This window comes from Natator depressus, chromosome 3 (genome assembly GCF_965152275.1).
Source record: "Natator depressus isolate rNatDep1 chromosome 3, rNatDep2.hap1, whole genome shotgun sequence".
Taxonomy (NCBI): Eukaryota; Metazoa; Chordata; order Testudines; family Cheloniidae; genus Natator; species Natator depressus.
In genome coordinates, this window is record NC_134236.1 from 86,596,763 (window position 1) to 86,620,834 (window position 24,072).

At 39.6% G+C, this 24,072-nt stretch overlaps 1 protein-coding gene across 4 annotated transcripts in view; it reads right to left on the reverse strand.

Moving 5' to 3' along the window:
- FYN (FYN proto-oncogene, Src family tyrosine kinase) overlaps positions 1–24,072 on the reverse strand; it is a 188,992-nt gene that overhangs the window by 20,348 nt on the left and 144,572 nt on the right. For 2 of the 4 annotated variants that reach the window (XM_074948255.1, XM_074948256.1), the window contains exons 5-10: positions 20,383–20,481; positions 19,081–19,184; positions 13,510–13,659; positions 8,976–9,140; positions 4,999–5,178; positions 96–172 (exon numbers count right to left, since the gene is read on the reverse strand). In XM_074948255.1, coding sequence (XP_074804356.1) covers positions 96–172; positions 4,999–5,178; positions 8,976–9,140; positions 13,510–13,659; positions 19,081–19,184; positions 20,383–20,481 — 775 coding nt within the window. Of the gene's footprint in view, positions 1–95; positions 173–4,998; positions 5,179–8,379; positions 8,536–8,975; positions 9,141–13,509; positions 13,660–19,080; positions 19,185–20,382; positions 20,482–24,072 lie in introns of all 4 variants that reach the window. The other 2 variants (XM_074948259.1, XM_074948258.1) reach the window with 2 other exon arrangements.

A 24,072-nucleotide genomic window follows, 5' to 3' on the forward strand; every position in this document is an offset into this window, starting at 1 on the left:
AAGCACAGGTCTCAATAGGCGTGATTTAAAAATGAAGTCCTACACAGTTGTGGTACGAAACACACTCAGCTAATTGCTTATAAATTAAGACATACCTGTGCTGCCATGTCCACTAAATTCGGTAACTTTAAGGCTCTTCCTTCTCCATCTTTTAGGAAGTCTAGCAAACTCCCTGCAAATGCAAAAGTTAACACTGAAGAGTCACTTTAAGAAAACAAGGTTATTAATGAGGAGGGAGGGATTCCATTTAGTAAACAGTATTTAAGAGCAATATTTTTGGTTGAAATGACACCGTGTCAAGGTTCCAGAATTAGGGGAATATTTCAAAAACAGGGCAACTCCCACTTACAGATACATATTAATTACAAATCAATTCTGAGAATATGCTACTGCTGCTTTACTATATTCTCCTATATATTTGTGGAAGATTATGTAACTAGACCAAAAAAAGGAACAAAAACCCCATTGTCATGGGTGGCAGGTATCAAAGGCCGGAGTAGGCTGAGCTTCCCCAACCAGCTCTGTGTGGCTCCGCCCAGCCTCTGCCCCCAGACCCTCTCCTGCTTCTTGTGTGCTCTGCTGCAGGTCTTCCCCCTGGCCCGGGCCCTGGGGGAAGACTCTGGGTGGCTGGAGTTGGTGCTCGCGCCGCCTGCTTGGCGCTCCAGGTCTGGACGGGTGTGTGTGTGAGCGTGAGTGTGTGTGAGAGAGAGAGAGCGCGCGCGAGCTGGTGGCTGGAGATGAGGTGGGGCAGTGGGCTCTGGTGGGGGAAGGGGGCAGGAGTGGCGGGGCCTCGGGCAGAAGGGGCAGGCCGGGCGCTAGCCTCCCCAAGCCCCCGGTTCACGTGCCACCCACGCCAGTTGTTTTAAATTTTCCCTGAATGTTACTGACAAAATATATACATCTAACTTTTCATGTATGTGCTAATATTCTTTTGAACAATACTGCTCTCTAAAAGCCTGATCTAGCTGAAAACATCCACACAATTCCAAGATAGGAAGGATAGTAAGAGGCCAATACGGCTCCTTTAGGAGCTCTTTAGTGACCTGAAAATCAAAAAGGAATCCCAGAGGCATGGACATGAGGATCCTGGAGATGAATACAATGGCTGGTGTCAACAGGATAGATGGTGTCAACAGGAGAGCTGCTGCTTTCTTGGCCATAGGATGCTGTTCCAGGAGGGAGGACTGTTGGGAAGAGATGGGGTCCACCTGAGAGCATCTGGACACCCTGACGTGGCAACAGAGTGAGGAGGGCTTTTCGTCACGTTCAAAGGAGGCAAGTTGACAAAAGCCCCCAGAAAGGTTTTTAAAAAGGTGACCATAACAGAGGACTAAACATTGGGAGAGAAACAGAAACTTCAATAGGGGTCATCAGAGAAACCCTGAGAAATTGAAGAATTGGTCTGAAATCAAAAAGATGAAATTCAATGAAGACAAATGCAAAGTATTACACTTAAGAAGAAAAAAAATCAAATGCACAAATATAAAATGAGGAATAACTAGTTAGGCAGTAGTACTGCTGAAAAAGATCTGGGGTGTTTTGTGGATAACAAATTGAATGAGAGTCAACAACATGATGCAGTTGTGAAAAAGGCTAATATCCTAAGGTGTATTAACAAGAGTGTCATATGTAAAACACAGCAAGTAACTGTCCCACTCTACTAGGCACTGGTGAGGCCTCAGCTGGAGTACTGTCTCCTGTTCTGGGATTCACAGTTTAAGAAAGTTGTGGACAAACTAGAGAATGTCCAGAGGAGAGCAAACGTGATAAAAGGTTTAGACCTATGAAGAAAGGTTAAATTTTTTTTGGCATGGTTAGTCTTGAGAAAAGAAGTCTGACAGGGGGACCTGATAACAGTTTTCAAACACGTTAATGGCTGTTACAAAGAGGACAGTGATCAGATGTTCTCCATGTCCACTGGAGGTAAGACAGCTTAATTTGAAGCAAGGGAGAGTTAGGTTAGATATTGGGAAAAACTTTCTAACTATAAGGATAGTTAAGTTCTGGAATAGGCTTCCAAGGGAGGTTGTGGAATCCTCATAATTGAAGTTTTTAATGAACAGGTTACACAAATACCTGTCACGGATGCTCTAGGTATATTTGGCCCTGCCTCAGTGTGGGGGGCTGTACTACATGACCTCTCAAGATCCCTTCCAGCTTTACATTTCTATTCTAAGCCACGCAATGCCTGGAAAAAGTCTCAGATCCTAGCTCAGCCTATTTCCAGAGAAAGGTCAGACTGCAGCCTAACAAGCCTACAAACCTAGCATTCACAGAGGCTAATTTTCCTTAGAAGATAGAAATCAACAGCGCATCTTTTTAAAGTAATATATAATAAGACATTACATTTAAAAGACTGAATTATGCACTTGTTGAAGACAAAGCCGAGGGTTGAGCAGAGAAAGGACTAGAGACAGTGGTTAAAGCAGACTGAAACAGGAGAGGGAGCTCACACTGTACCTGCTAAATTGTCTGGGAGTGCTGCTTACTCAAGCCAGGGGAGAAAGTGGGAGTGTGACACAGAGGCCTATTGGTGCCAACTGGCAAAGGGGTCACTGTTCTTTACAAGCTACTCCTGTTTCAGGCCTGACACACTCACTGCACCAAATACGCTTTCATGGTATTTATCTATAAAGGGTGGCATGTGAGGTCTCTACTGAGAGCTTGTAAATTATGGATAATGATTGAGTGATATATGTATGGGTAATATTTATGGAATAATATAACTATACTGAAAATTATGCCCCCTATGGTCTTGGAGTGAAAGTGAGTCATCAAAGAATCATATGTCTCAGTGATGGCCCATTCCTGTGCGAGGGAAGGCGTCATCCGTCTCTGGCTGGCCAATAATGTAATGTATTGCTTGGTTTTCTACCTTTGCAACCAACACAGAAAAGTCAATGGAAAACCATCAAAGAAACTATAAACACTGAAACCACTTGGCAGTGAAAGGAATGAGGAGACACTGAGGGGGAATCACCCTGTCTGTGAATACAGACAAAAACCTGATTCAGTGCATCACAGGGGAAGAAAGACACTCTGAATCCATTCACTGAGGAGATATCTTGATGAGCGGAGGTGCTTCATGAAACACTGTTAGCCTCATGGAGCTAGGACCCAAATGCTGCAGAATACTGAACTACAGGGTGAGAATCTACTTTATTATTAATAGGAAAAGTAAATAACTAAGTGTAGGCCCTAGTTCATGTTTTATGATTTTGTTTTGTATGTAACCGGTTGTTTCCATCACTCACACTTGTATCTATTTGAATCTCCATTCTCTCAAATAAATTGCCTTTTGTTTTACTATAATTGAACTCAAGTGCTGCGTGTGACACAGAATGGTGGGCTAAGCTGGTAAACTAGGGTACATTGTTCCTCTGGGAACAGAAGTCCTGGGATCTCTGTGTGTATCCAGTGATCAGAGGCTGAATACCCCAGGGGGACACTTTGAAAGGATCCTGGGCAGGGGCACATCTATGGTCAACTGGCAGGGCTGGTACAGCCCAGAGGAGAGTGCTAGTGTAGATGACAGGCTGGTTGTGTTAGGGAGCTGACACCCATCTGGCATAGGCAAGACTCCCTTGCACTGGTGGCATGTGGCTCTCAGCCCTGGGTGCCCCAAGAAGCATACCAGGAGTTCCCCTTTGCTTTCAGCAGAGTAGGGAGAACCACGTCTCCCTGCTCCTGCACTTTAACCCCTGAATAGGGATGGGAAACTGTCTTTGTTTAAAAGTATTAAAGTAAAGACATTATTTAATAAATATAGGGAGAGGACAGAAGATTAGGAGCTTCCCCCTGGTTAAATCTTCAACCAAAGCCCTGAACCAAAAGGTCCAGAATGATACAGTCAAAACTGATGGAAAGTCTGAGGCAAAAAAGGCTTCATCTTTCAGAAACATTTCTAGACCAGAGAGAGTTTTTAAGAAAAGCACGTGCTTGGCATTGAGCCTTTAATCATAATATGCAAGTTAGACAATGCTCGGATGCCTCTGAGGAGAGAGAGGGAGGGACACCTGCCAGGAAAATAAAAATCAACTCCAAATAGATTAAAAGAAACCAATAAAAATTGTAAAAAGTATCCTCCATTGTACAACTAAATTCCCTTTAGAACTTGTTCCTTTATTTGGTTCATTTACTTTTCTAAAACAAATGCATCTTTGGTCTTCCCCTCAACACTGGTGCAACATTTGACTGACAAGCTAGCTAAAAATTTTCCTTCGTTCATTTTACTAGATTGTTGTCATAATTAAGTAGATAAAAGTGTATGATATATGGAGCAGCCTAAAAATTAAAGCTGTCTTCTGAGGGCAGTGTGTGTCCTAAAAGGCTCAGCACTGCCAAAAGGGGGGAAAAAAATCTCAGACTGACAACATGAACAAGAGATTCAATATGAACACTCTGGTGCCATGCAGAGTTAGGATTTTCTGAAGCAATATACAATATAGTTCCACGGTAGAACTTTTGAAACTCCTGTTATCAAGGAGGATAAGATGCTGTTATAACTGGAACACTTATGCTGTACTTGCCTGCTTAATTTTTTTTCCAAGCTGTGTGTGACTTGTACAGAAACCATATAAACATTTTCAATTGTTGGGGCCCAATTCAGACCTGGGGTAATAATCTGTGCCTACTTATGCCCAGGACTGAATTTGACCCAACATTCTTTACACTGTGTACGCATGCACACCCACCCACCCACAGCGCTTGAACATACAAAAAGCCTTAAAAGAAAAGGAGGACTTGTGGCACCTTAGAGACTAACAAATTTATTTGAGCATAAGCTTTCGTGAGCTACAGCTCACTTCATCGGATGTACCCGATGCATCCGATGAAGTGAGCTGTAGCTCACGAAAGCTTATGCTCAAATAAATTTGTTAGTCTCTAAGGTGCCACAAGTACTCCTTTTCTTTTTGCGGATACAGACTAACATGGCTGTGACTCTGAAACAAAAAGACTTGTTACTCATAAGGACCAAGGTCAGAAGCACTATTTCACCTTTATTCATGTACTCTGTGACAATATAGATCGGCTCTTCAGACACCACAGCATAAAGCTGGACTAGCTTGTCATGCTTTAGCTTCTTCATGATTTGAGCTTCCTCTAGGAAGGATTCTGGGGACATTGTGCCAGGCTTCAGAGTCTTTATTGCCACTTTAGTATTTCCATTCCATGTACCTACAACCAATCAATAGATATTTTGTTAAGTTAAACATCCTTCTGTCTGGAAAAGAAAACTAACACCTAATTTAAGTGCAGAGTAATTTACAAGGACACCAATATTATTTTTATTTTTAAAACTGCTTTAGTTTTTTTTGCTCTTTATTGTTTACATTTCTTCCTATCAATTTAGTTTTTTCGTTATGGTAAAATATTACTTTTCATTTTCATTACAAATACAGGGCCTGATCTCTCCATTCGTACTCAGGCTCTGACATCAGTGGAAGTTTTGCCTAAATATGGAATTCAGGATTGAGCTCCTGATGTTGAAATTAACATTTATTTTCCTGCTTATATAGGAGAGTTTCAGTGATGTCAGTACAGCTTCAGGAATAGGACTGGCTAGTTCACTACTGCTACATACATTGTCAGAAATAGATACTGACAGAAACTAGTCTGTTACACAGAATCCTTGTAATTACAGGAGTCAGCAAGGAAGGAAACAAAGGCAAATGCTTAATTTTTTTTAAATGCGGAAATTAGTGGTGCAGGCTCTCCAGACTTGTTCTGCACTGAACACTGACTGTGCAAGTGGCACCATGGGGTTCCATGAGCATTGTGTCTCAATAATTTCACATAAAATTTGATCCCTTTATAGAGCTGTTTTTGTGCCTTATTGACAACACCAACACCAAACGACTTAGGCAGACAATTATACTGGGTGAAATTCACTCTGTGTGTGTGGGCAGCAAAAGACCTACATGCTATTTAAGTCCCACTTAAACCTTCAAAATAGGGCATAAGTAGGACTGATATGGTGCTGGTATTTTGTTCGGGGTGAATTTTACCCACAATCAGTAAGTAGCAGTGATCAGTCCAAGTGAGTAGTATGAACAACCCAAAGGCGAAAATGTTTGCACATAGTGTTTGCACAATTATGACTAAATTAGTAAAAATCAAAGCCTGCTTATGTTCAATTTGAAAAAAAAAAAAGCATGTGTGGGGGAAGACTGCTGAGTTTTTGAAATAAATTGTTCTCTCTGACTAATTGAGCAAACTCTTCTTTTTAGTAATCCTGGCTCAGCAGAGTAGCACGTCTCAGTTGCACCTTAGCTGCACTTGTAATGTACCACAGATAAGGTAGTGAAATGCAAGCTGGAAAGAACACTGCTTGACTTTTAGATTTCAGGGAGAATGTTGCAGGGTTGGCAGAAAACTTTACCATCTGTAAAACGGAGTGCATTTTATATGGAGTCATTGAGAAACAGAACCACACAGTGCCATTTACAGAGTCACTTTGCGGAATAACAGCACATTTTAAAACACCATGAACATGTACGTTAAGGATGAAATCCTGGCCCCATGAAAGTCAATGGACGTTTTGCCATTTATATCAATGAAGCCAGGATTTCACTCCAACTTCAAGCAAAATTAATTGCATGTTATCTATTTACTCTTGACTTATTAAACTACCCCAATGTTCATTCTATCAACCTTTAGGATATGCATGGTTTGTGATTCCACTGTAAAAATATTTTATCTTCTGTAAATTTCTCCATTTTAAAAAAATCAAAATAAGGTTTTAGGGATTTTTAAACAACTTTTTTACTAAAATTTTCATTGAAATTGTTATAATTTTTTGTTACTATGATTCGGTATTTTTATCTGCTATTGAGACCACCACTAGCACCACCACTTCTATTACTGGAGATCTGCTTATGTACAGTATTTTGTCTATAGCTCGCTGGCTACTATTAAAATACATTATTAATAGCAAAACCTGAGTAATTTTTTTTAGTATTTAACCAGCTCTAATTTTGTGCTGCTTCAGGGTCTATCAGAGATTATTACTTCCTCGTTATTATAGACATATTATTTTTCTTAATTGTGCTTGCATTTCTTTCTGTCTGCTAGCTGCACTGTTCAAAACTATGACTGCAGTACTGTATATTTAAGTACTTGTATTTGGGACATTTAGAATTAACTTCAGCAGCAAATATAACTATTTAAATCTATGACATACAGAGCCATTCACTGAGAAGTAGCAGAAACTTGCAGAAAAGTTTCCCCTTACAAATTTTCCTATTTATTTTCAGTCATAGATTGATATAAGTTCCTATGGACATTAATGTGTCCTTTGTATCATAAGTCATTAGTAATTTTGTTACCCAAAGCATTTAAACAAAGGGTCAGATTCACTGGTCCACTCTGGCTGTTTTGCGCCATTCCTACAATGCAAAGCTGCTGCAAAGTCCCAGTTTAACCAACTTGTTGAGCTGGATTTACTGCTGCTTTGTGTCACTGCAGCAGCACAAAACAGCTAGCCCACACTGGTCCTACTTGCCCATGATTCTTAGGTAATATTATTGCTAATGATGATGACGTCTTAACATACCGGAAATCTTTTTTACGGATTTTGATAGGGCTGTGTAGAGTATAATTTACTGCAAAAACTAACTCACTACTTATACAATAGTGGTGGTGCTTTATTTTGGTGCTGCTAAGATTTAAAAGTATAAAAATATTTTTTAAATTATTATTTTATAATTAAACAAATTGAAGACCAGGTAAAGGGGATTAACTGGGCAAGTGGCAGGAGCAGGGGCACGGCCACTGAATTTACAACTTGCAAGAATCCCTTGGTTTCAAAGCAGTGGCCCAGCTGCTCAGGTCATGACTTTGTCTTCCCAATCCCCAGATTTCTTTACTCAGGAGTTACAAATTGCAAACTAAACTAGCGAAGTGAATGGATGGGAAAGCTATCCTGGCAAAGTCAGCTATCCCCATATTCACTCTTATTTTTAAAACAAGGTAAGTGGCTATTTTAGGGCCTGATCCTGTAAACACTTCCCTGTGTGAGGAACTTTACACGTGTGTGTTTTCAGGGTCAGCTGCCTAATTAACAGTTGTGCTTTACACATTCAGTATTACTTCTACTTCATTATCTAACTTAGTTATTTAGTCATATGAGTAAATTTAAAGCAATTAATAAAATTTAAAGTAATAAATCCCTCATACCAATGAATGTGAAGGGAAGAAAGCGAACACAATGTTTGCCATAGGGTGATCATAACAGTCAGTCTGATCACATCAACAGACACAGGGTAATATTTCAAACAATTTGATTGTTTTTCTTAAAAATCTCTATTCAAAAGGTTTATTTCTTTTAAGATGGCCTTAAAAGATCCATCCAAAAACAAAACATATTCTCTGCCTTACCACGCCACACTTCAGCGAAACACCCCTGACCAAGCTTCTGTTCCAGAAATAATGAATCACGTGCAACTTCCCATGCATCTTTAGCCAATCCGACGGTTTGTGGAGTATGATTCGAAGCAATCACAGTTAAGTTAAAACACAAACCATCAGCTTTCTCTATAGGAAAGGAAATTAATAAAAAATACTTATAATCCAAAATTATGCATGCATTGAGAAAGATGGAAGGTGATTTGTCCTTCAGTTCCATGTTAAGTTTTTGCAAACATTCACATTTGAAACTGAAGGTAGGGAGTTTATGCCAGCTTGCTAAAAGACCCTTTGTATAATTAAGATTAGAACGTGAGCTTTGATGCATTATTAAGGCTAGGGTAATTTGTCAAAACTGAAACCTTGTAAAGGAGCATATGATATCAGCTTTCTTTTGCCATAAATTACTTCAGATGTTTGAAACTAAAAATGTTCAAAGTCAGAGACGTGTCTAAGACATTTTTCCAAATTTTTTTTTTTGGTCTGGCCACATAACATTTTGAATTCCACCTTCCACCTTGTAATTCCCAAACAGGAAGACTATTTTAGAATAATAGTTCACTCCATACCCATCCATACTTCCCCAAACTGCCCATTTCCCAGTCTCTTGATCAACTGTAGGGATTCTCGTGGAATTTCCCAGACATCTTTGGTTTTGACAGACAGATCAGTAAGCCTTGGCATTCCTTTATGACAGGGGACTACTAAGCGGCAGCAAAGACCCGCAGCTCTCTCTGACGGAGCAGAAATGCAGCAAACAGCAAAGAGGAAAGAAAAAAGTTTGACACATGAAACAAAAACAGTAAGCATAAAAACAATGCTACTCACAACAGCTGTTAGTAGCATAACAAAGCATCTTTGAAGATTAGAAATTGAACACTGCAACATATTCACTTGAGACAGAACAGGAAATATTTTAGTACCTGCTTCTAGACTCTTGAACTGAAGCTGACTGCCAATTGTTTCCTTACTTGAGGTAATGCCCTGGTATACTAACTCAGGATTTGTTCCTAATACTGCAATAATGTATGTTCATAATTAATTGGTGCAGTACAGATGAATATATTTATTTAAAAATACCTAATGGTAACCCATAAACTGGTTTACTTATACACTTCACATGAAATTGAATTACAAAAAAATTAGTAAAGATTGTTTCCGTTTTTCTGAAAACCACTGAATGACAAAAAATTGGCAGGCACTTTATGGCATTGTAGGTTTTTGTATTGCATTCAGCTCTGCGTGATGGCCACCATATTGGCATACACACCAGAGACTGAACTATGAACCTCTCTAGACCTACAAGCATGAGCTATTATAGCTTCAACTAAAGCTCTGTGGACAGAGGCTGTAACAACCCATATGCTCTGTAGATCAACAGAGAGGAGGACCTGTAACACCCACCTCATGGTAGGTTACATCTGCTCCTTTTCGGACAGACTAACACTACTCCTCATCGTAAACCTCACTGAAAACTGAGTAGCAGCAGACAGGATTGGAACAGAAATGACTCCAATTCATACAATTTTAGGCTCCCCATTCTATTATTAATAATCATTATGATTTATATATTGCTGTAAAGTCACATTGCACTTCCAAAAACAGATCGGACAAGAAGGCTCCCTGCCCAGATTACGTTTACACTTTAACACAGAGACAAGAGAACAGGGCAAGGCGGTAGATCACTATTAAACTTAAATTTTCATTCACTTTTGCAACATTCCCTTCTAGGCAGATGAGAAGTTTGTGCACCAGAATGAAATGGGAGGGGTAGAGGCAAAACAAAGCTCTGCCTTCTCAGCTGAAATGTCATGGGATAACAGGAGCTCTCTTTAGGTAGCTGAAGTGGTTTTGCAGAAAGTGAAAGGAGAAGGTTTGCTAAAAGAGGTACAAACTGTCAAAGACTGCAAATCAGGGAACCTGAGCCAGCAAGTCAGCCTGTTTGTTTGGAAGCACCTCCACTGGGAAGGTTAGAACAATGGCTACTCAATGAGTGTTTCTTCAGAAGTTTGGAAGCCTCTGCATGAGCTTGGGTGGCTGCAACAGGGAATTTAGGGATCTCATGGTCTTCTGCTCTCCTTTAAGAGAGAGGAACCCATCAATGCCGGCATCAAAGACATATTTGCTGCTCCAAGGAAATGGACACTGAATGCCTAAGAATAGACCAGACCTACTTTTTAATGAATAGCCCATCACTCCTAACCTTATGGGATGGGTGACTGGAATTCAAGTGCCCTGTTATTGGAAAGTCCGGCTGACTTCAGACCATCCTGAGTAAGAGCCGGTATTATCTTAGTACCTTTGATCCCTTAGGTTTATCCATGAAACTCAAGATACTGTACCAGAGATGAGAAGAAATGCCTTGGATCTAAGGGTCCAAGTACTTATCATTGTTTAGTGTAAAATCACCTTGAGCATAAGTTATAACCACTCTCTTGGGTAGGCCCATCAGGAAGAAGGAAGAAGAGAAAGCAGGGCAGGGCAGAAATATGGCACACAGAAAACAGAGCGTGGATATAACATACAGAAAAAACCATGGAAGTTTTTAAAAACATGTACTGTTCAAAAATCTTTCATAAAATACATTTGAGTCACTTATGAAAAGCTAAGACAAGAATTTTCTTAAAAATATATGCTTCTATTTTAAAATATGCCTATTGAAAGGTATGTTCACCTTTTACATAAATATTAGTTAACCTGTTCAGAGCTTAGGCCTTTAAGTTGTAAGTATTGTATATACAATTTGAAGCTAATCATGGAAGATAAAACAATGCATCTTGCATTTCTGGCTAGAGGAAAAAGGTACAATTTCATTAATTATTATACAATGAAAAAATGTTGAAGGACAGAGGAAATATAACCTCCCTCCCAAATGAAGTACTGCAGGAGTCATTGTCTTTACTTTTTTTTTTTTTTTGAATCAGCCATTAGTATTTTATATAAATAAAATATGGAGAGTGCTGTACATGTAACACTCAGTGGGAAAATATAGGCAATATAGTATATATAAATGTATAAGGAAGTATGAGTACACATTTTGGGTAAATTATTTCTCTCTGTCTTTAATGACACTTTCAGGCAGTCAAAAATTAGCATGGAGCACTCCTTGCTCCACTAGTAATACTTTGCTGTAATATGCTGTATGTCAGCAGTTGCTAATGCAGAGTAAATTCAGGCACTAAAATGTGAGAATTAATTTCAGCAGCTCTGTTGGCTTACAAATGTAACTTTGGCAAAAACCTTTACCACAATAAAATATTACCTTTAATAAGTTCTGCATCAATCCCATGTAACATTTTTGGCCAAGTCAACTTAGAGTGCTTTAAACTGGTTTCTTCCGTTGCTCGTTAGTACTATTAATTTTGTCAATGTCAAAAGGTTGTGCAGGGAGTGGAATGATTATATGCTTTTTGATTAAAGTGCATGATGCTGAAACAAGCCAATTAAGAGTAATTTAGAGAAGTATGCGGCTCACTTTTGTGCCTTGTGCCAACTAAGCGGTGGCCCTTCCCAATTATTATCCATCCTGCCCATGCCTGAGGGTTACACATTTAATATTGGGGGAAACATTCTTTCTGTATTAAAAGCGTGGCATAGCCTGAGAGGGATAGATAATGGCGGTATGAGAGCCTCTCTCCTTGCTGAATTAAATCCAGTCTAGGAAGGTGTCCAGAAAGTTGTTGCTATCTAACATCTGTCAGATGGCCTGTGTAAAATGAGTTTGTGGTCTCAATCCACTTTCCATTAAAAAAGTGGTGACAAAACACAATGCATCACCACAATTAATTAATTAGCAGAGGCATGTTGGAAGTTTTGCCTGTGGGTCAAAGACTGAATGGGCATGGAGACTGTACTATTTTCCCACCCCAGCGCTCAGGCACAGTGGAAGGGCTGCGTGGGGAAGGCTGCACCACAACTGTTCATGAGCTACCTGGTCTGCAGCTAAACAGAGGACTTGTGCCCTAAATACACACAAACATCTAGAGTATGACATTCAAAAGGGCTCCATATTGGCTCCACTCTGCTTCTAAGGGCCCGTCTACCCAAACAATTAGTTTGCAGCAAGCTGGGGAATGAATCTACACCACACTAGCCTGCCAAGGACTAACTGTCCACCTGCACCCTGCTGACATGCATTAACAGCCCATGAGTTCCCTCTGATCTAGTCCTCTTTGAAATGGGACTAGATCAAAGTGCACTAACAAACTTGTTATGCGCATCAGCCCTGGACAGACAGTTTGCAGCACATGGGGTGGATTCACATCCCAGTTTGCTATGAACTAAATATTTGTGTAGACAAGCCCTCAGCCAGTGGGAATTTTAACATTGATTTCAATAAGAGAAGAGCTAGGCCAGTGCTGAGTACTTCTGAAAAAAAGTGAACCCTTATTAATTTTTTCTACAAAAAGAAAAGTATTTACCTTTAAAAATATTGAATTGGCATTATGTGCAGTAGCAACATGGGTTAAAGCCAATCAGAAAATAAAGCAAAAGTGATGAAATGGGAAGTGGCTAAATTACAAAGGGAGTCAAAACGTCAGATCTGAATGACCCCGTGCTCGTATATATTCTGAATCAAAATGCTGATCTGAATTTTGCTGTTGACCACTAACTCAATTATGCATATGAATTTTGTTCAAGTTCATTTGTCGTCTAAACCCTGGTAATTGCAAAATTATTTTTGTTCAGAGAACAAGATGTATCCAATGCAACTAAGTGACTTTAAAAAATAATGATTGAAATGCCACATACCACGGGAATTAGTTGGATAATTGTATCACTAGGAAGTTCCCCATAGGCCTGTCCCATAGTTGTACAGTTCACAAAGTACGTAGCTTAGAAGAGTGCACAAACGCACTTTGGGTATTTTAGAAAGAAAAAATAAACAGGAGAACAAATGAAATTTCACTGTCAATGTACCCTATGAATGGTGTGTAAAACTGCTTATAAATAATGGGAAAGGGATAATAAAGATGCACTGCAGTGAATGAGACACTTAATAAAAAGACTCCTTAGGACATCTTACAGTGAGAGGAGAGCTCAACAGCAAACATTTTTGTTTTGCAACAGCTAAGAGAATCAGATAGTTATCTGCAAAGTTACCTGAATAATGCTGAACTAGCTGCTGAAGTGTTTCAAACTGTGCCCTAGTTGTGATATAATATCCGCCACTGTCAAGTTTACGAATCTTATAATGTTTGACATGGTCTCCTTTCATATCATCCCAATCACGAATAGACAGTGAATAGGCACCTGTTCAAAGTAAGGAGAAAAAAAAAGTATAAGCCGTCGTTTTTAGACAATTTAAAAAAAGTGTCAGTCACTTATTATTACACTAAAAAGACACTGCACAGAAATAGTAAATATTGTACTTTAAATAAGAACGGGTGAGCCTAACAAAATTACAGTGAGTGCCATTAAAATCTTAGGCCCAGATTCTCATTTACACAAAGTCCCCTTTACACTGGTCTAGCAGAAATGAGGGGGCCTTTGTGTAAATGAGAATTTATGTCTTAACATTTACTGGTTGAGGTTGTTAAATTTACTTTTCCAATTTTAAGTGTCTCTGGATACCCGCATGGCCCCACAGTATACCAACATTTTTATGGCTGACTTAGAACAACACTTCCTCAGCTCTCGTCCCCTAATGCCCCTACTCTACTTGCGCTACATTGATGACAACTTCATCATCTGGACCCATGGAAAAGAAGCCCTTGAGGAATTCCATCATGATTTCAACAATTTCCATCCCACCATCAACCTCAGCCTGGACCAGTCCACACAAGAGATCCACTTCCTGGACACTACGGTGCTAATAAGCGATGGTCACATAAACACCACCCTATACCGGAAACCTACTGACCGCTATGCCTACCAACATACCTCCAGCTTTCATCCAGACCACACCACACGATCCATTGTCTACAGCCAAGCTCTACAATACAACCGCATTTGCTCCAACCCCGCAGAGAGAGACAAACATCTACAAGATCTCTATCAAGCATTCTTACAACTACAATACCCACCTGCGGAAGTGAAGAAACAGATTGACAGAGCCAGAAGAGTACCCAGAAGTCACCTACTACAGGACAGGCCCAAAGAAAATAACAGAACGCCACTAGCCATCACCTTCAGCCCCCAACTAAAACCTCTCCAACGCATCATCAAGGATCTACAACCTATCCTGAAGGACTACTCATCACTTTCACAGATCTTGGGAGACAGGCCAGTCCTTGCTTACAGACAGCCCCTCAACCTGAAGCAAATACTCACAAGCAACCACACAACAGAACCACTAACCCAGGAACCTATCCTTGCAACAAAGCCCATTGCCAACTGTGTCCACATATCTATTCAGGGGACACCATCATAGGGCCTAATCACATCAGCCACACTATCAGAGGCTCATTCACCTGCACATCTACCAATGTGATATATGCCATCATGGGCCGGCAATGAACCTCTGCCATGTACATTGGTCAAACTGGACAGTCTCTACGTAAAAGAATAAATGGACACAAATCAGACGTCAAGAATTATAAAACCAGTCGGAGAACACTTCAGTCTCTTTGGTCACTTGATTATAGACCTAAAAGTTGCAAATCATCAACAAAAAAAACTTCAAAGCCAGACTCCAACGAGAGACTGCTGAATTGGAATTAATTTGCAAACTGGATACAATTAACTTAGGCTTGAATAAAGACTGGGAGTGGATGGGTCATTACACAAAGTAAAACTATTTCCCCATGTTTATTCCCTCCCTCCCCCCCGCAATGTTCCTCAGATGTTCTTGTCAACTGCTGGAAATGGCCCACCTTGATTATCACTACAAAAGGTTTTTGCCCCCCGCTCTCCTGCTGGTAATAGCTCACCTTAAGTGATCACTCTTGTTACAGTGTGTATGGTAACACCCATTGTTCCATGTTCTCTATGTATATAAATCTCTCCACTGTATTTTCCACTGAATGCATCTGATGAAGTGAGCTGTAGCTCACGAAAGCTTATGCTCAAATAAATTGGTTAGTCTCTAAGGTGCCACAAGTACTCCTTTTCTTTTTGCGAATACAGACTAACACCGCCGCAACTCTGAAAACTGCAAATACTGTGATTTAGGTAAATGGCAAAATATGGTAAATGTCGAGATTTTCATGGCACCGGCTGGAGATAGTGATTTTATAGTTACATAGTGCTTTTCATCCAGAAGAACCTTAAATTGCTTTTCAAACATTAACAACCAAATAATAAACTTTAAAATGCAGCAATCGCTTTGTCCACTACTGTAGTGCAGCCATCCTGGAGAGAGAAAACATGGCAACATAGACTATCCATCAAGCAGGGACACAGACCTGCAAGAATGATGCCCATTGAACATGTCTCTCCAAATCCACCGTAGGACTCTAGGCATTAGACAGACTGGAAAGCAGACATACAAATCTGTCCTCTTCCTTATCAGAGGTGACAATATATCCTACAGCATGAAGCAGTTTTCTGACTAAAAGATTTGTGACTTCAAAACTGAAAGAGCTGAGATGTATCTTTATTCAAAGCTTAAAAGGAGACTGTGTCTCCACAGAATTGATTCAAGCTCATGAGAACCTGCACTGTCATAAGCTCTATTATTCTGGTGCCATTTTTCCTCCTCATAAATGAAGAGGCAACCAGGAATATGCTGGTGAAAGTTGCCCTTTTCTACAGTTTCAGTCCGCCCAATACATGGGATTGGTCATTACAGCCTCCAGGCTTGAGGAAAAACAATCCTGATTGTACCTTTTGTGACAACCTATACACAGGGCCGGCTCCAGCCACCAGCGTTCCAAGCAGGTGCTTGGGGTGGCAGTTCGAAATCGGCGGCAGTGCCTCCGGCCGCAGCGGGAAATCAGTGGCAGCTCCTCTGTTCTGCCCACTGCAGTGGCAAATCGGCGGCAGCTTCTTCCCTTCGCTGTCTGCAGCGGCAGTTTTTTTCACTGCTTGGGGCAGCCAAAACTGTAGAGCCGGCCCTGCCTATACATTACCTCCTTTCAGCAGTATCACTGGCGAAACGGTGCTTAAAAGCAGCTGTGCAACCAGCTTTTCTGCTGGAAAGTATCTCCCTAGGTCCAACTTGGAGACAACTGCAAGGAGGAGTCAGATATAGAATTTAAAAATTCTTTGGTCATATTGGATTGCAACAGACTTCCCATGAGCTGTTCACCACAGATTTGAGCTCCAGTGAGCAAGACCCTTGTAGGGCACATCCGTACTGCAAAGAAAAACTTGTGGTGCCGAGTCTCAGAGCCCAGATCAACTGGCTTAGGCGAAGGGGCTAAAAATAGCAGTGTAGACATTCCCGCTCAGGCTGGAGCCTGGCCTCAGAGACTCTTCCCCATCACTGAGTTTTGAGAACGTCAACATTGCCATTTTTAGCTCTGCAGCCCGAGCTAATTGACTTGGGCTCTGGGACTTGGTACAACAGGCTTTTCTTTGCAGTGTAGACACACCCTGAACCTGCTGCAAGAGCTCTCAAACTCCTGTTGTTCATCCTTTAGGATTAGGAAAAACACCACCCGGAAAACTGCCGATGTTTATATACATTTGATTCTGTTTTGTAAGAGAGGGAGACATACTCAGGAGGAGAGAAAGATTTTTGTTAGCATGGAGCAAAAATTGCAGATTTAGGAGCTTATTTTCCTGAAGAGATTTCCCTATTGAGATAAATACATCTCTACAAGTTGAGTTCAGAGATTCTTTTTAAAAACAGTTTGGGGGCCAGAGGAATAAACCTGCTCTCAAGCTATGCTTTGTATTGACATTTTTACATCGGAGTCCTACTCATGCAAGCTTTCCAGGCGTAGTTCTTTACCTAGATATCTAGGCTTTTCTAGGACTTGCACCCCTGGCAACAGCTGTATTTTCCTTAGTCACGCTCACTATCTGATTAGTATTTTAGATTCTTTAGAAAAATGTAAACATAGCCTTAGGCTCCAGTCCTGCAATCGGATCTGTGTGTGTAGCCCCTTGTGTAGCCCCACTGAACTCAGATCAAATGGAAGGACTGGAGAATCTTCATGTATTTCATTGTTCAATAACCTACAGTGTACTTACTAACTGTGCCATAAGGGACAAATACACACATAGATGTATGGATAAATATTGCATATACACAAGCATACAACTTTAAAAAAAAACCCAAAACACATAAAATAAACAGCATGGAGGAGGGGAGAATGATCATATAGGCAAGTAGTGATGACATGTCTGGGGAGTCAGGCATTGAAAGGATGAGATGACAGGTTTGATTTATTTATTTTCAAAGTGGGGGGAGTGGGAAAGCTTGACCAAAGAGCGTTAAACTCACTGCTGAAGTCAAACTTAGTACTTTGAACACGATCCTGGCTGATTCATAGATTTTTAAGACCAGAAAAGACCATTATGATCATTTTGTCTGACCATTATAACATAGGCCACAGATTTTCAGTGATTCCTACATCAAGTCCATAACTTTAAATCAAGATTTTCTAAAAGCACTCTAGCTCAATGAGAAGACTCCAAGAGATGGAGAATCCACCATCCAATATGTTTTATTCTTTGATCTGAATGGCAAGTTGGCTATATTTTCTCTTTCATCTTCCCTGAGATGCTCCATGCATGAGTCGGGAAATAGCAATGTTGACAATGGACATGAAATTAAACAAAACACCACAAAACCCCTTCATTTCCAACGGAAGCCTGTCCTGTTGCTGTAGAAAGCCTCAGCAAAATCATGCAGCAAAGAAAATGAGGTTAATATTATAAGCACATCCTTGATGGTTTACCCCCATGTTAAGGTGTTTTTGTTTCTCCTAGAAAGCTCTATGATCAAAAACGGATTCAGCTAAGGGAAATAGTGTGGACGTTCTGAAAAACCATCACTCTGCAAACAAGGTCAAATAACTGTTGTTCAGAACTATACATAAATCTACTCCTGAAGGGTAGAAACATGCTAATAACAGTCAAGTTTTCAAACTGTAGCGTAGGGTGTCATGCTCTCCATATTTTAATCAGGAGTCAGTGACATAGAAAGTCTAGAAGCTATATGGCCGTAGAGACTATGAAGACTGTGCTTTGACTCTGGTTGCTTCGCTACGGGCACTTGTATCTGGCTGCTACACGAAGGGCAAGCTGCAGGGTAATAGCATGGGAAGCTATCCTTTTGAAGCAACAGAATATCAACTCTGACATTCCATTTGGAATTAGGGGCTCTGAAGGAATGATTTGGCACTTGCACCTGAATTATTAAACAGTATGTATCATATAACGAGAGGTCAGATTGGAAAATATGAATGGTACTACTCTTCTAAGTCCTGTCAACAACCTTAGCTCCACCCATTCATGACATCAACTCTTCACACAATGCTCCTTCTTTTCACATGCTTTTGAAATACTTGAATTTAAAATGGTTAAAAAAATTCTGTGACACTAGAGAAACATTACCCCCCCCCCCCCCCCCAAAAACCCCTTACTTACATTCTTTCGAGAAGGTGAGATTTGGTCATTTTAATTGTACAGAAATAAATAATGGTTTTCACTGAATTGAGTTGTAGTGATCACTGCAGTCTGACTAGGTGATATCATTCTATCTTGCTGATTTGTCATAACCATGAGCTACAATTTCTGTCTTACACATACCATTAATATTTATAGAACTGGCCATTTTACCTTTGGTGGTTTCACTTTCACGGATAAGGAAGGTACCTCGTGGGTTTCCAAATGACAACAACTGTCTCTCAGCATCTTTTCGGCCAAGTTTGCCAAAGTACCACCTTAAAAACATAAGAGGAGGTAAGAAAAATGCTGGATAGGATGCTCAGTAGGGTCACTTGACCTGCAAAGCTCCAAAATAGTAGATCATTGAAGAAAACTACAGTTCCCTCTATTCTGTCCACTGTGGTCCTCATACTTTAGGCTTTACCCTGGAACACAAGTGACAGGTAGCGTATAGAAAGTCTGAAAGAAGTAGCTGGTCTTTGGGTTTGGAAGGGTGATCAACATCCACCTCAAGCCTCTGGCAAGTGCCGATATCCAGTACTTGCCAGAATTTGCACCATTGTATACAGTGGATAGAACGAATGAAAAACAAGTTGAGCACATTTTAAAAATGCGCTGCCACTGGAAAGAGAGCTGCAATCAGACTGACTTCTGAGTCAACTGTATATTTTACATTTTGTTTTAAATTGCAGTATAACAGTTTATTCACCTGTGGCTTCTTGATTATATACCCATTTTATCAATGGCCAATTTTTCCTCTTGCACCAGAGCTAAAAAAACTGAATAGAAGGACCAGATACAACCTAAGAGAGTAAAATTTCTTCATGATTCTGTAGGTTTTTATGCTCTCAGTGTCATTGTGCTAGATTCAATTCTTTGTTCTTAGCACCCAACAATGTAAATTTGTTCGAAATCAAACAACTCATTAAGGCAATTTCACAATATAACTTTTATGCTTGGTGTTTCAAATACGGATTACTCTAATGGCACAACATGCTGATTATGAGATAAATATAGATCTAAAATGAAGCTCATGGGCTCTTAAAGTGTCAGTCCACAGAGGCTATAGCCCCTTCAAACGATGCTTTATTGCCTGCTGCAGACTGTGTGGGCCATCATCCCACATTAAAAATAATGGTTGGTACAATCTGTCCTGTTTTATGTAAATTACTTGTTCCTGGGGCACTGGCAAGTTAGTTTGGGCAACTCTAGTCTAAAGCAAGAAACTGGCTAGTACAACAGAACAAGGTCTGCTTCATTTGCTGTGGTTTCTTCCTTTTTGTTTTGACATTGAAAAATGGCTCAGTTTCTGCTCCCTTTGTTACTAATTAACTAATTATTTATCAGTGCAGCTGAAAACTCAAATAAAAATTATGTAAGTCACTTGAAAATCACTACAATCAATCTACTCAAATTCTCAAATCTCCTTCAATTACAGTGTTAATATCTCTTTAAAACGAAAAGAAAACATACTCCTCTGCTTGGATGGAGTCGACTGGAGCCACATAATTACTGGGAATGTAACCAGTTTCTCCTGTTGTCAAGGAACGTGCCTCCCACCAGTCTCCTTCCCTGAAGGAATAGAGGTGAGAAAGTCCGAGTGAAAAATACAGTTGCAAAGAAAATTATTTGACTGTTAAAGCATGAAGCTGTAGGTAATGCTAAGAATTAATAAAAACCTCACACTTTTATCATACAGACATTTTGGAAAGAGAATGTGGTACCATTTTAAGCCAAATTAAGACATGTACCAGTTTGCACCTATTTACAATTTTTTTTTAAATTGGTGATCAGAAGTATAGTTTTCCAAATTCAGCACAGTGGCATAAATGGCTATTTATTTCCACTCCAATCACCCGCAGTAAAGGCTGAGTTTGACTTGGAGTGTTGAATAATTGGTGCAGGGCCAATTTTCAAATACAGGTTCTTGTGAGGGCTCTGAAACAAAATACCAGATCCAAACTTTTGGGAAAGTTTGAGTCACGTCCATCTCTAACCTTACTAGGACATCCACACCTTAAGCGGGATGCATCTGATGGATACTCAAGAATGTAACAAGGCCATTTACTTGCCTTGTTACCAGTCTGCAGCTTGGGATAGCCTCTGAAAATTGGGGTCTGTGTTGCTTCTCCTGGTCACCAACAAAAGCTATTTTAAGTAATAAATGATTTGGCTACATTTTCAAATCATTGTGCAAGCCACTTCTCCCAAACCTTTCAAAAGAAAGAAAAACAGGGCCATCTCAGTACAGTGACTGCCCCCTCCCACACACATACACTATTTCAGTTTATGTCAATAATAGGCAGATATATAGAATAAAGACAAGAGATTGTCCTTAGAAGAAAATCTGCTGTAATGAAATGCAATGGCTTTAGAAAATGTTTATTTCTCAGTTTTTTACAGGATGAGATGATTCATGGTTTAGTGGTCTGAATACAACGCTGGGAGCCAGATACCCCTGACTTCTAATTCCATCTTGAGTGTGGACTACAGGGGATTGAATTGCAGAGCTCACCAAAGCACTGTGCTCTAATTGCCCTGTGTGGACACTGCTGGTTTGATCTAAAAGGTACCTAGTTTGCATTAACATAGCCCACTTTCAAATAGGGCTAAGTAGATACCTTTTCGTTAGCATCAGCAGTCTCCACTTGGGGCAGTACATCTCAACACTCTACAATCCTCACTCCTGTAGTTCACTCTGGTACACTGTTGCCAAGCTAAAGACTCCGCTTTGTGGCTTTGGATAGTTTATAAATTCTGTCTCTATTTCCTAATCTGTAAAATGGAGAATTAAATTAAATTATACAGAATTATCAAATGTGAACTAAAAATCTTAAAGCTTCCAATAAGCAAACAGGAACTACAGAAATCAGATATGGGCAATGCTGTTTTGAACAAGCATTTACATTATATGAAGATGAACTATCTTAAAACTTCCTATTTCTCTGTGAGCTAGTTTCTGAGAGAACTTCTAAAATGCTTCATAAGATAGCTCAGAAAACAGCTGAACTTAGTCAAACAGGAGATGTTCTTTTTCATCTGTTGAGCTATTGATTTGTAATCTTAAAAAAAAATAATCCACATTCTGTTATTCATTTTATGAGTGTGATTCCTCCCCCGGGTCTGTTTGCAGGAGGTTTCAGGCAATCTCATCCATAACACAATCTTTATTCTAGAAATTTTGGTTAACACCATCTAACGTGGATACCTAAAATAATGCATCTAAATAAAAGTAGGTGGTTTTCAGGAGTTGTTGAGTGCACACAGATATTACTGACTTCATAGAAGCTGTGGGTGTTCAGCACCTCTGAAAACTGGGCCACTTCTGTTCATGTGCCTAACTTTAGGCAGTCAAAGTTTGAAAATCTTGTCCTTTGTGTCCATATAAAATATTTTTGGGAGATAACAAAATGCTTTTGTTAATAAATACAATTAAAATCCTCTATGAAATCTTTGTTTCTATTATTGCACAACAGAGATGTATTAGTTATTATTTTTTATTTCCAATGTATTATTGCATATAAATTCCACTAGGTGGAGGTATTTTATCGTATCCATAAATACTACATACTGTATGTCATAAAATGTTCCAAAAGAGAAAAACATAAATCTTTCTCAATGTGCTGGTGAGGAGGGGAATTAAATTACATTTGGTATCAACCTACATCAAATCCAACATTAATTTTAGGGATCCATGAAATAGCTTAGATAAAGTTTATTACTGATCTGAACTTTCACCCAGAAGATTAACCAAACCTGAACCTCTTTTAGATTGAAAAAGAAATCTGTTCAATTGAAAACAAAACAAACTCATTTTTGTGCACCTGTGTGCTTCATGATTCCAAGTAGCACCAGAAGAGCACAAAAGAGGCTTATCTTGTATTATATCCAGCCTGAAAGGAACATTAAAAAAGTATGAATTCTCACAACAAAGCCTCTGTTCTTGTAAGGTTTCCATCCTGATTTTCAACATTCCAGGAGTGTGGTTAGGTATTGGAGGTTCTGACTATGTAGGCCCAATCCTGATGGTTACTGAGCACCCACAACTCCTAAGGCAGTCAACGGGTAGCTGATTTTCTTTCTAGAAAACCTTCCTCCACACAATATGTACCAACATCAAAATGCATGCATTGCTACCATTCATGTGTGGGTGGAATCTGTTCTTTTTCTCTGTCTTTACAATGATTCCAAATATAGCTTACTGTGAGCTCCCATTGACTTCATTAAGTGGAATGTTTAAGGAATTTATAATAGACTGGATTTTTTGTGTGTTTCAAGCAGTGATATAGCTTGCGGCAAGGCTTCAAGGCTAGGATAACACCAGGCAAATATAAAAAATTTTTGTCAGATTTTTTTTTTTTTTTTTTTTTTTTGCAATTGCTAATTTAGAAGTGGAGATGTTTTCAAACTGCTGTTCTCTTTACAAGTCTTAACTGAGGCTTCTGTACTTTCATCTACATCAAAGCTCTCCAGCTGCACAGTTTCATGAAATATTCTGCAGAACTACCTGACTTTTCATTTTTAATGGACGCTGGGCCAAACTGAGCCCAGAAGTTATTCTATTAAAGTTGATGGAGTTACACCAGGGATGTATTTAGCCCACTGTCATAAAACAGAACGTGATACTGCTTTTGTCTCTTACTGGATACTTTTTATTTCATTATGATAGCAACATTGCCCACAACACGTAAAGCTTTCTACAAGTTATTCCAATATAGGATTCACAGTAAATTGCCAGCACAGTAATTTTTTAGAAGCAGATTTTAACCCCCCAATGAGTAGCTTTTCATGGACAGTAGCTAAAATTTATTTTAAGAAATTGGCTTAAAGTGCAATTCTACAATATGACTGTAGAAATGGTGTATTACTCAACAGATCTGCTCCCTGTGCATATTCAGAGTTATAGTAGCCTCTTACTGTGTGACAAAAATATTATTGCTTTTTACTCCCATTGGCATACAGAGCGGGACTGTATTCCTTCTTGTGAATCAAGTTTTTTTTTCTTTCAAATTAAACTCCCATGTTAAATATTGAAGATAATGGAATTGCAGAGGTGTGAACCTGGGCCTAGTTTGGCTTGCAGCACTTTTATTATTGGTGGTGATGCACAGAAGCTTGTGTTCTCAGTTCCAAGACTGAATTTGCTGTGAATTCCTAATTCCA